Genomic DNA, 12,414 nt, shown 5'->3' on the forward strand with positions numbered 1-12,414 from the left:
AAAACACTTAACAACAATAACAATCAACCCAGTGTACTGAGGAGACATACTTTATCCTTGATATGGAGAATCCTTCCCTATGTGGTTGGAATTTTGAGCAGCCTTATCCATACTCAAGGGTTCAGTTGATCAGGTTGTAGCAATGTATGTATGCTTGTTCCCTGTGTGATACTTTTTAATCTTCATCTGGTTGAATTCTGGTCAGCAAGTCATCCATGCTATGTCCCATGTGTACTGTCTGTGGGACTGGAAGTTCTTACATGCCTCCCCCATCTTCAGAGCTGCTGGCTGCTTCATTCTTAACTTTAGTCCTAAGTGGCAAGGTCAGTGTCTTTGGGCTTGGGGGTTCACACATCACCCTGAACTTCAAACCCACAGCCCATCCTCTTCTTTCATTCCAAGGTCATTGGGTGTCTATGGAACACGGCCAATCTCAGCCCATGTCTTCTTTGCTGAATTCCCCACCCCCACCCCCTTCCATTCATAAGTCGACCAGGACGGTTGCCAGTGAGCATACAATACTGTTTCTGTGTTCCCTATGAGTTCCAGTCTTAGAAAGGAGTTTATCCTGATGGGTTGATTTTTTTTGCCTTGATGGCTGAAGGGCAAACAGCTTGCTTGATATTGTTATAGACAAAAAGTATGCTTTTTTGTTTTGTTTTTGCTTTTTCTCCCCACCAATGGTCTTTCTTCTAAGAAGTATCTTCTGTTTCTCTAGTCGTTCAGTATTGGTCTGCATGTCCTTTCAACTGGGAATACCTCACCCCTGAAGGGCTCAGGATTACACCTAAGGCCCCATACTTCACCAAAGCTTAACAAGAAGCCTGGTTTCCTGGGTAAATTCTAGACCCCCTTTAGATAATTCAATTCATTATAAGCTGAATATGGACTTACAAGCTTTCTGTAATCATCTTCCCTAGTTATCCTTTCTATTCCACTTAGATGTCTATATTACATTAATAGGCAGGGGAACCCAATATCCACAAAACAGAAAAGCACCTTAACATTATTTCCTCTCCTTTACTCCTTCAGTCTATGTCCTTCTTAATCTCTGTATCACAGAGCTTTGTCATTCCAAGGCTGTGCATATGTCGCAGTCTACCTCTAGTCCACTTAGCCCATGTCTGTATGATGTTCATGTTGTCACCCCACAGCTCTTCTGGTCTTTGGTCATTAGCATTTAATACATCGACTCTGTTCTTGAAATGGTCTCTAAATTCAGGTGGGATATGTTCAAGGACATATTTTGGCTCTCATGGATTTGTTTTAATTTTCTTCAGTTTCATCTTGAACTAGCATATGAGCTATTGATAGTCAGTTCTACAGTCTTGAATGAGGATATTGACTTTTCCACTAAATCTTCCCACAGGTACAACCAATGTGATTCCTGTGTCTTCCATATCATGAGGTTCTTTTATGTTGTTTAATAATGTATCTGCAGCTGCTCCATCGCTCCACGTCATCATCTTTGGTTCCATTTCAGGAGCAGCTGGAGACTTTAGATCCAGAGAGGGAGAGTGACTATGTGCTGAAGACCTGGGGGGTACGAGGGAAGGATTGTATGGAGGGGACTGTAACCATTGGCAATGAGACGATATACGATAGAATGAATATAAAACTAATGTTCTCCCATGTAAACTGTCACATAATTCACAATAAAACATTTAAGAAAAAAAAAAGCTAAAAAAAAAAAATAATAATGTATCTGCAATGAATAAGTTGTTGATCTTGTAAAATTCTATCATGTGATCTTCAGCATAATTTCTATCACCAAGGCCATACTTCCCAACTACTGACCTTTCCTCTTTTGTATTCAACTTTTGCATTCCAATGACCAGTAATTATCAATACATCTTAACTGCATGCTTGATCAACTTCAGACTGAAGAAGTTGGTAGAATTTTTCAAATTCATCATCACTGACTTTAGTGGTTGGTGTGTAAATTTGAATAATAGTGGTATTAATTAGTCTTCTTTATAGGCATGTCGATATTATCCTATCACAGACAGCACTGTACTTTGAGATAGGTCTTGAAATAATTCTTTTTGATGGTGACTGTGATGCCAATCCTCTTGAATGTGCTATTCTTGGCATAGCAAACCATGTGACTATCACATTCAAAATGGCCGCTACCAGTCCATGTCAGCTCACTAGTGCTTAGGACACTGATCTTTATTCATTCCACTTCAATTTTTAACAACTTTCATGTTCCTAGATTCATACTTTGTACATTCTATGTTCCACTTAGTAATGGGTGTTGACAGCTGCTTCTCCTCATTTTGAGTTGTACTCATGAAACCTTTACTCCATTCATGTCATCATGGTCAAGTCTACTTTGAAGAGGCAGCTCTTCCCAGTCATATTTTGAACGTCTTCCAACATGAGGAGCTCATCTTCTGGCATTATATGTGACAGTGTTCCATTGCTATTCATAAGGCTTTCAGTGACTAACCATTCAGAAGTAGTCTGATTTTCCTTCTTCCTGGTCTTTCTTACTTTGGAAACTCAGCTGAAACCTGTCCACCACAGCAATATGAAAGTCTTGAGAGTACGACAAACCGATAGATGATCAGTGACAAACTGAGTGGTGATCTGTCATTGTTGCTGCTGTTAAGTGACATCGAGTCACTTCTGACTCACAGTGATCCGGTGTAGGGTTTCCAAAGAGCAGTTGGTGGGATTGAACTGCTTACCTGTGGTTCACAGTCCAGTGCTGATCCTACAGCAGCACATAAAGTCAACACATTTTTGCACAGTTATAGTTCTATGAGGCCACTCCTTAAACTTTTATGGAGTCTGAACTTTTTACAATTAACAGTATTGAACATTATTTGTTTTTATTTCAAAAACATCTTTCATTATTATTATTATTATTATTAAAGAAGGTGCAAGGAGCAGCTGGTGCATTTGAACCACCAACTTTATGGTTCAAACTGACCTTGAGGTCTAGTGCTTTATCCTAAAGTGACACACCACAACTCCAGAAGTCTATTGAGGACCCCTGGATCAGAACCCCTGCTGTGCTCTTCTAAAGAAGAGTTTGCCAGTTCAAACCGTAGTGTAGTGTGGTTAGAGGTGGGAGAGATATTAACAACAACAACAAAAACAAATCTATGGCAGCAAGTGCATTCTGATTCATAATGAATCTACAGGACAGAGTAAAACTTCCCCCTATGGCTTCCAAGACTGTAAATCTTTCTAGTCGCAGACTGACACATCTTTCTTTTGCAGGACAGCTAGTGGGTTTGAACCTTCAGCCTTCTGGTTCACAACTAGGTACCTTCACTACTGCACCACCACGGATCCTGATTAAACAGTTATCCAAATCAACCAAACCTCCATCGAGTCAATGCCAACTCATAGTGACCCTGTATAGGGTTTTTTCAAGGCTATAAATCTTTACAGGAGAAGAAAGGATTATCTTTCTCCCAAACAGCGGCTGGTGGGTTTGAACTGCTGACCTTGCATTTAGCAGTCTAGTGCTTATCCTAAAGTGCCACCAGGGCTCTTTTATTAAAAAGAGCATTTATAAACTAGGTGATTGATGATAAGTGCTACAACACTCTGCTCATTTTGGCTTATGTGGATGACGAGGATGTAAATCAAAACTTCATGGGGAAAGTTTGGCCTGAGTGGACTAAAGTCTTAGCACAGTGAATATGGTACCCAAGGAAGTGCACAGCAGGGGGTCTGATCCGGTGGTCCTGACTAGATTTCCGGACTCCTGGTGAGTCACTTTAGGATAAAGCTTGGGACCGCAAGGTCAGTTTGAACCATAAGTTTGGTGGTTCAAACTCACCAGCTGCTCCCTGGAAACTATATACAGGGTTGCTATGAGTCTGAACTGACCCAATGGCACTTAACAACATAACCCATGGAGGAAATGAGGCTTGTTGCATTACTATTGCGTAAGTACAATATAGATATTCACTTTGTTAACATCTGTCTACCCCACTTAGACTGGAAGCTAGGGAGGACCATTTTTGTTTGTGTGCTTTATACACTGCTAAATCCCCTCTGCCCAGAACTGACCATAGCACATCATTGCAGTTTCCATTACTAAGCACAACAGAGTCAGTTCCGACTCAGCTGAATAGGGTTTCCAAGGCTTTAAATATTTGCTGGAGCAAAATGCCTCATCTTTCTCCAATCAAGTGGCTGATGAGCTCAAACCGCTGACCTTGTGGCTCAAAGTCCAGTGCTTAACATATGGAGGCATTCAATAAAATGTGTTAAATGAATAAATGGCTGAAGTTGGGGAGAAGCACGTGCCAGTTAGGGGACAGTAAACCAGCCTAAGAGAACACAAAGGTCTATCTGAGAGGCAGGAGGTACACCAGGGCAGAGGTAGGAGTGTTATTTGTGTGAAAGTCCACAGGAGGAGTGTTGTGATGTTTAAGACATTAGTTTGTAGTCTGGTCAGCAGAGTCACACTCAGCAGAGGGGCCCAAGCCAGCTGGTTTTCTCACTGGACAGATAAGGAAATAGATTGTTTCCTAAAATCTAGGCATAAATGACTCTCTCAAGTTTGTAATTTTATGATAACAAGGCAGCCCAAAAAGGCAGTGATTTTTGGGTTCTATTCAGCTCTCGGACCAGTCGTGTTAGTTATATATACGCAATACTGCAATATATCAGGTGTGTGTATATAGAGAAACTGATTGATAGATGCTATAGACATACAGACATATGTGTGTAGCGTGTGTGTATAGTGTCCTCCTGCTAGAATGTCAGCGCTAAGGCGACATGGACTTGGTTGGCTCTGTCCCTCAGAGTCTGGCTCCATGCAGCTGCTGACAGATACGGAGCAGTTGAGTAGGGCCGGCGTCAGCCTTCCTCCAGATCATTCTGGCTCCCCCACAAGGTCTGCAGACTGGTTTGCGTTACCTGCTGTAGTGAGTCCACGAACTGCTCGTGGCGTGCATCCTCGCTGCCGCGGGCTTTGATTAGACTAGTGCACACATCCTCGTCAATCACGTTGGCAGAGTAGACATTGCGGAAAACGCTGGTGAGCAAGTACGAGATGTCTTGGGTGCGGAGCGAGGTGGGGCGTAGACGCAGCAGCTGCGGCTCCTCCCGCGGAGTGAGCGCAAACGGCCTGACGCCGCGGAGTCGACCACCAGTGCTGCAGCGGAAGCCCTCGGTGTAGGCGAAGGACAGCAAGGAGGACTTCCAGGTGCACTGGCTGGGGCTGCAGGACCGGGTTAGGTTCGTGGTCCGCCCCCATGTTGCTTTCCGCGACAGGTAGGACTCGGACTCTGCTTCTTGCTGTTCGCAGGAGCTCTTGGTCTCCATGACAACGAAGCCGCTGCTAACTTTGGTTCGTATTTCCGCTTCCTGTCCCGCCCCTTCTGCATTGGCTCCCTCTTCGAAAGCGTCAATGGTGTTGTCATCCTCATTAAAATTTTAATCGTCAGCCGGTTCGTCTTTAGGGGAGATTTAGTAGTATGAAGAGCCGAAGGAGAAAGAGCAAAAAAAAGTCAAGCCATTCTAACAGCAACACCTAAGTACCTACTTCCACGCATCCATCCATTCTTTAACTTCGTCAGCAATTATTCATTCACACACTATTTTATAAAGATTGTTTCAAGTCTCCTTGGAGCTGGGGATATCAAGGAGAATTGGATGTTGCTTCTGCCCTGTGGGAACTCACAGTTGTGTGTGTGTGTGACAGTGATAAAGATTGGCGTCTGTACGAGATCAGGGTTGTCCCAGAAGGGAGAGTGAAACAACTACAGTTTAGTGGGTTAAGGCTAAGTGGATGTAGGTGTTGGATGTCATAGGACTACAGAGGACAGGAACTTAGTCTACTGTGTGTGAGAAGTCTTCTTGGGAACATAGCTAAGAGTGGGCACTCCTGACAGCTCTATAGACACTGTCCAGGCCCAGGTCTCCAGTGACTTTGGTGACTCTCCAGTCCTAAAGAACTCCTTCGTCTTCATATTCCTCCACCTCCCAGCAGCATGTGATTCTGCCGTCCTGTCCCTCCTCTTGACATACTCTCTTGCCTTGCTCTCCTTTTCTCTGTTCTCTATGCACACAAAGCAATCCTGTTGTTCTTAAGTGCCTTCTAGTCGGTTCCAACTTACAGCGACTCTGAATCGGATTTCCGAGGACTTTCCCAAGTGAAATGGTCAGTGGTTGACAGGAGCTGAGAAGAGGAGGAGGCTAGAACTGGCATGAGAAAATTTCTTGGGATGATGGAAGTGTCCTACATCTTGATGTGGTGGTTATGTGACTATATAAACTGAATTTTACAGTATGTAAATTATACCTTTTTTTCAATTGGAAAGAAAAGGTGGGCGAGTTGGGGAGTACAAGTAAATATGTTGTTGTTTAGTGCTGTTGAGTCGGTTCCAACTCATGGCGACTCTGCATAGGGTTTCTGAAGAGCAGTTGGTAAATTTGAACCGGCAACTTTGTGGTTCAAACTGACCTTGAGGTCAAGTCTTATCCTGCAGCGCCACACCGGACTCCACAAGTCAAGTATGAAGAGAGGGAAAAAGTCCGTGCACAGTACCAAAGCTGTATGAGAACATTTCATATTGGAGCCACTGGAAGAAATTCATGATGGGTTTGAAAAGGGAGGCAAGAACCAGATTATAAATGGCCACTTTAGGAAATTTAAACTTTATTCTGGGGACAGTAGGAGGACCATCAAGGGTCTTCGGCTGGAGAGTACCATGGACACTATGTTTACTAAGATCACTTTGGTTGCTATGAGTGAATAGACTGAAGGGAGGCAAGAAACATCAGGAAGAGCAACTGCAGTACTTAGGAAAGAGATGAAGGTAGCTTGGATTAAACAAAACAAAACAAAAATCAAATCAAATCCACTTCTGTCAAGTGGATTCTAACACATAGCGACTCTATAGGACTAAGTACAGATTCTCTAAGACTATAAATCTCTGCAGGAACAGACAGCCTCATCTTTCTACAATGAAGAGCTTGTAGGTTTACACTGTCAACCTTATGCTTAGCAGCCCAGTGCTTAATCAACTTGGATTGGTGTGAGAGAAATGGATTGGAGAAAATATAAAAGGTAGAATGGGCAAGCTTTGCTGATGGATAATGGGCAGTGAGAATGCAGAGGGTTTACAAAATTGACTCCCAAATTTGTGGTATGGACAAGGAGGTGGGTGGTTATATTGTTTGTAGCAATGGGGAAGGGCAACACACAGGTCCAGGGCAGCTTCTTGGCATCACAGTGACTGTTGTCATTGGCAGACCATGGCTTCTACTCACAGGTGACACAGTAATCACTTGCTTCTCCTGAAGAGAGTCTGCTTTCCTTACAGCCTAAAATCCACTTCCTGAGATGAGCCCTGGATGCTTACCCACAGAACTGGGTCACTTCCGTTTTTCTTGGTTTGGTCTAGTGCCTCCTTTATCCAGTCCACTATTTTTCCAGCTCTTAGAGATAGGTCAGGGCCCCTGGTCTGGACTTTGTACTGTGGAGGACCCTGCTCTCACATCCTCCAACTACATCCTTCCTCCCAAAGTTGTTATTGTTGTTGTTGTTAAGTGCCATCGAGTCAGTTCCGACCCATAGTGACCCTGCATAGGGTTTCCAAGGAGCGACTGGTGAGCTTGAACCTCCGAGCTTGTAGTTCAATGGCTTTGCAGTCTGGTGCATTAACTTACGGTGCCACACCAGCCTCCCGAAGTTAAGGAGGCCACAAATAAGGTGGTGTGTTTGCTCATTGCCTCTCTCCAGGTACTTGGAACTCTAAGATTACTTGGCCAAACTTTCTGAGCTCACTTCCTATGCAGGCATCTTCCTTAAGTCCCTGCTTTCAGGGTTGACTGATGTATATTCCAAGGGGTGACTTTGATGTAGGTATGTGGAGGAAGCTTGGATAAGTGGCCTAATCGTCCAATTGCCTGCATATATTCAAGACCATGGCATTTTCAATAACCTCCTATGCATATGAAACAAACAGTGAATGAGCAAGATTGTAGAATATTTGATGCTTTTGAGTTACGGTGTTGGAGGAGAATATTGAAAGTGCCATGGGCTGCCAAAAGAACAGATCTGTGTTCGAGGAAGTACAGTCAGAGGGCTCTTTGGAAGCCAGGATGGTCAGACTTCGTCTCTCATACTTCGGACATATTTTCAGGAGGAACCAGTCACTAGAGAGGGAAATCATGTTTGGTAAGGTGGAGGGTCAGAGAAAAAGAGGAAGACTCCCAGTGAGATGGATTGGCAAAGTGGCAGCATCAATGGGCTCAAGCGTGGCAATAATTGTGAGGTTGGCCCAAGACTGGGCAGTATTTCATTCTGTTGTGCATAGGGTCACTATGAGTCAGTACCAACTCAATGGCACCTAACAACAACAACACTGGGACATGAAGGATGAGAAGTGAGGCAGTGTGCCGGCCTCCATTGCTTTGGGCATTGTAACATATAAGTGGGTCTACCCAAATAGATTACCGTATCAGCTAGGAGCATTCCACTTGTGGAGGTCTCCTAGTCCCTTTCTTATCCTAGGAAAGGGCAGGCCAGGGCAATGAACTCTTGTCCATCTTTTCTGGCCTCTCCATTCTGCAGCCAGATTCAGGGAATGATATGGGGAATCTGACCCAGCCAGCAAGAGTTTTTCCATCTTTCCAAGAGTTCTCCCTCCCTCTGGCTTCAGTTTCTGCTGCTCAGTAAAAACCAGGCCAAAGTTTCCAGCAGCCCTCCTCAGCCCCAATAGTCCCAGGTGCAGCTGCCTATCCACACCTATTGACACCCTCTCTTCCCCTTTAAGGAGTCTTGGTGTAGTGCTGTGGGTTAATATGCTGGACTGCAAAGTCAGTATGAACCCAGGTCAGCGGTTCAAGCTCACCAGCTGCTCCTTGGAAACCCCATTCAGGTTCGCTGTGTGTTGGAAGTGATTCAACCGGCACTTACTAGCAATTTCCCCTTTTCTCTCTATGTCCCTCACCTCCATCTTGATCTCCTTCTACTGGTATCTCTTCTTGATATCTTCCTCCCTGAGAAACTGACAGAATTCATCCCTGAGCCATGCCCAGCATTTAATTGCTTTCAGTCTGAATAAATGAACGACTCAAATCCTGTACCAATAACAAAGAGCTCAAGACACCTTTGGAACCATCCTCCTGTTCCCTTCCTCTTGGGAACTTCCTCAGCACAAAGGGAACTTCTTGAGCTGACTTCATTTTATAACCTGTTCTGCCGGTCAGGTGTTTTGTTTTTTTTTAAATCTCCGGGTTCACATTTTTAAAAATCTCTGGATTCACACATTTTGCCTCCACCTTTTTTTTTTTAACTTTTAGAAAATTTCAAGTTATACATCATCAAGGTAAAAAACAAACAGTACACAAATACTAGAAAGTTCGTGTCCTCTTCCTAGGTTTTTCCCTAGATTACTTGTTTCTTGCTAGCTAGTTTTTTACAGATATCTATAAAGTCCTTTAAAAATACACCTCCACACAAAATAAATGACATCATCATGTTACAGATTCTGCCCTGCTACTTGATTTTTAAAAAATTTTTCCACTTATGGTTTGAAATGTTTTCTACAAATCACAGAAGACTACTTATATTTTTTTAACAGCTGCTGGTGAGTCCTCTGTATAGAAGCCTAATTTATTTAACTAGATCTTTGCCAATGAACTTCACCTTTTTTCCCGTTATAAATGTTGTTCTAAAGAGCAATCTTGTTCAAATGTATGCATACTTTGCATAACCATACAGCATTCCTTTAGAATATCACAGAATTGCCTGACCCCAGGTATGTGCATTTTAATATTCGAGATTTTGCCAAATTGTCCTCCAGAAAGAGTGCACCAGAGGAGATTTCCAGCAGTGTTACCACTTGTAGCTATTTTAAACATGTTTTGAAATATATGGCACATTTTATCTTAAACCCATTCATCTGGTGCTTCACATCTTCCCCTTAATGTTTTAAGGTACCTCAAGCTTAATATTCTTCTTCAGCCTCCCCCTTTCCAGTTGTTGAGGACAAAACGTTGGCTACCTCCTCAGCTCCTCTCTTCCTTTGACAGTCCCCTCTGATAAATCCCGATGACTCTATCTTCAGAACCCTGTCACTTCTTACGGCATCCACTGCCACCATCAAGACCAGCGCCACCATTCCTTCTCACCTCCTAAATGAGCTTTCTGCTTCAGTCCTTGTCCCTTCATGCTGATTTCCCCTACAATAGGCAGAGAAATCCTTCTAAAACACGAGCAGATCATTTCCTCCCTCTGCTTGAAAGCTTCCAATGGTTCCTCATTTCTCCTAGAGTAAAAGCAAAAACCCTTACAAGACCCTCTAGGACCTAGGTTCCATTATCTCTGTCCTGCTCTCTGCTTACCACTCTGGCCACACTGACCTCCTTGCGGGTCCTCGACATACCAGACAAACCCCAGCCCTAGAACGTTGGCACTGGCTGTTCCTTCTATCTAGAATCTTCTCTAGATATCTCCAAATGGTTCACTCTCTCACCTCCTTTAAGTCTTTGCTCAAATGTCACCTTCTGCTTAAGATCCAGACTGCCAACCTATTTAAAATTTAATTTTCCCACCCTCCTGAACTCCCTCACCCTACTTTTTTACATTGTCCTTATAACCTTCTCATAATTTACTAATTATATTTATTATATTGTTGTTGTTGTTAAGTGCCATCGAGTCGATTCAGACCCATAGCAACCCCGCATAGGGTTTCCAAGGCTGTAAATCTTTATGAGAGCAGAAAGCCTCATCTTTCTCCCACGGAACAGCTGGTAGTTTCGAACTACTGACCTTGTAGTTCGCAGCCTGATTTGTAACCACTATGCTACCAGAGCTCCTTATGGTCTCTTTTTTCCCATTAGGATGTAAGCTCTATGAGGGCAGGAAGTGTGAGTTTATTTCACTCACTGATGATTCCCAAGCCTGTAGGACAGATCCTGGCATACAACAGATGCTTGTTGTGGATAGAATTTTGCCCCCCTAAAAAATATGTGGACTTCTGGTGTGGCACTGTGGATCAGCACTGGACTGCGAACTACAAGGTTGGCAGTTCAAACACACCACTTGCTCCTTGGAAACCCTATACAGGGTCATTATGAACTGGAACCAACTCCACGGGACTTAAAAACAACAACAACAAATATGTGTCAGCTTGGTTGGACCATGATTCTCAGTGGTTTGGCAGTTATATGATATCCCATGATGCTGTGATGTGGTAATGTCACCGTCACCCTTAATCCCACCAGCACCCTGATTTCCATGGGTGTGGCATGAAACACCTATTATCTTAGAAGAGATAAAGGGAAGGAGACATGAGCCGAGAAAGAGGAACCAGGAGTGGAACGTATCCTTTGGACTTGTGGTCCCTGCACTGTGAAGCTCCTACATCTAGAGAATAATGGATATCAAGGCACATGGAACTCTCCAAGGCATGCAGGGCCTACAAATGCTGAAAGGAGACAAGGGCCTATCCCCAGAGTCAGTACTCTTGAGTTCGGACTTACAGTCATCTAAACTGTGAGAGAAAAAATTTCAGTTTTTTTAAAGCCATCCACTTATGGTATTTCTGTTATAGCAGCCTTAGATAATCACTAAGACATTGATCGATAAATATTTGTTGAATAAATGCAGCAAAACAGGGGTTTTAATGTCTTCCTCAGTTCACACTCATTAAGGGTTGGGCTGAGCTTCCTCCCCTACACCAAGCACTAGACTCTGCCTGTAGTGAGGTAGGGTCAGAGAGAGGGCAAGGATTCATTCCACAGTGAAATAAACAAACCTCAGATCTCAGTTATAGTCACAAACGAACAGACATATAAAATCCCACAAATGTAATAATGGAAAAGTAAACCCAAGTCATTCCTTATAGTCCTGGGATTGTCAGTAGGTCTAGCAACTCTGTGGTTCATTTTGGCATCTTGGAGCCATGCAAGGTCAGCAGTGATTTCCCATCATAATCTAAGCACACTAACTTTGCCATGGCTGCTTCCTTGGGAGAAATAGCTTTCACTTTCACAACTGACACATCTGGATTTAGGTCCATGACCCCTTGGAGGGAACCCAGATAGGGTTTTTGTTTTCAACTTTCTATTGTGAATTGAGCAAAGGTTTACAGAGCAGATCATCAGTTTGACATTCAACAAATCATATCCTTTGTTTCATTACAATGACTGCAATCCCCTCCATGTATCATGGGACAGGATATTTTGCAATGTATTTTGCCATGTATTTTGCAAGTATCAGGGACATACCTTTAGGTAGAGATACTCAGGCTGGGCCTTGTGACCACCAGGATCTGTAGAAGAGGCCAAATACAGGACAGTTCATGTCTTTCAGAAGATACTTATTGTATCGGCATTGTACTCAGCATTCTTACTTCACTTGATTCCAAGGATGACTGTCATTACTGACTAGAACTCAGAGATGCCAGGTGACTTGTTTATACAAGTCTC

The 12,414-nt window shown here is 43.4% G+C and overlaps 1 protein-coding gene across 1 annotated transcript in view; it reads right to left on the reverse strand.

The window, feature by feature from the left end:
- DLEC1 (deleted in lung and esophageal cancer 1) overlaps positions 1-5,295 on the reverse strand; it is a 106,308-nt gene extending 101,013 nt beyond the window's left edge. Inside the window, exon 1 of the mRNA XM_006869184.1 lies at positions 4,888-5,295. Within this exon, the coding sequence (XP_006869246.1) occupies positions 4,888-5,295 (408 nt within the window). The remainder of the gene's footprint in view (positions 1-4,887) is intronic.
- Between the last annotated feature and the right edge of the window lie 7,119 nt (positions 5,296-12,414).

This window comes from Chrysochloris asiatica, unplaced genomic scaffold (assembly GCF_000296735.1).
Source record: "Chrysochloris asiatica unplaced genomic scaffold, ChrAsi1.0 scaffold00127, whole genome shotgun sequence".
NCBI lineage: Eukaryota > Metazoa > Chordata > Mammalia > Afrosoricida > Chrysochloridae > Chrysochloris > Chrysochloris asiatica.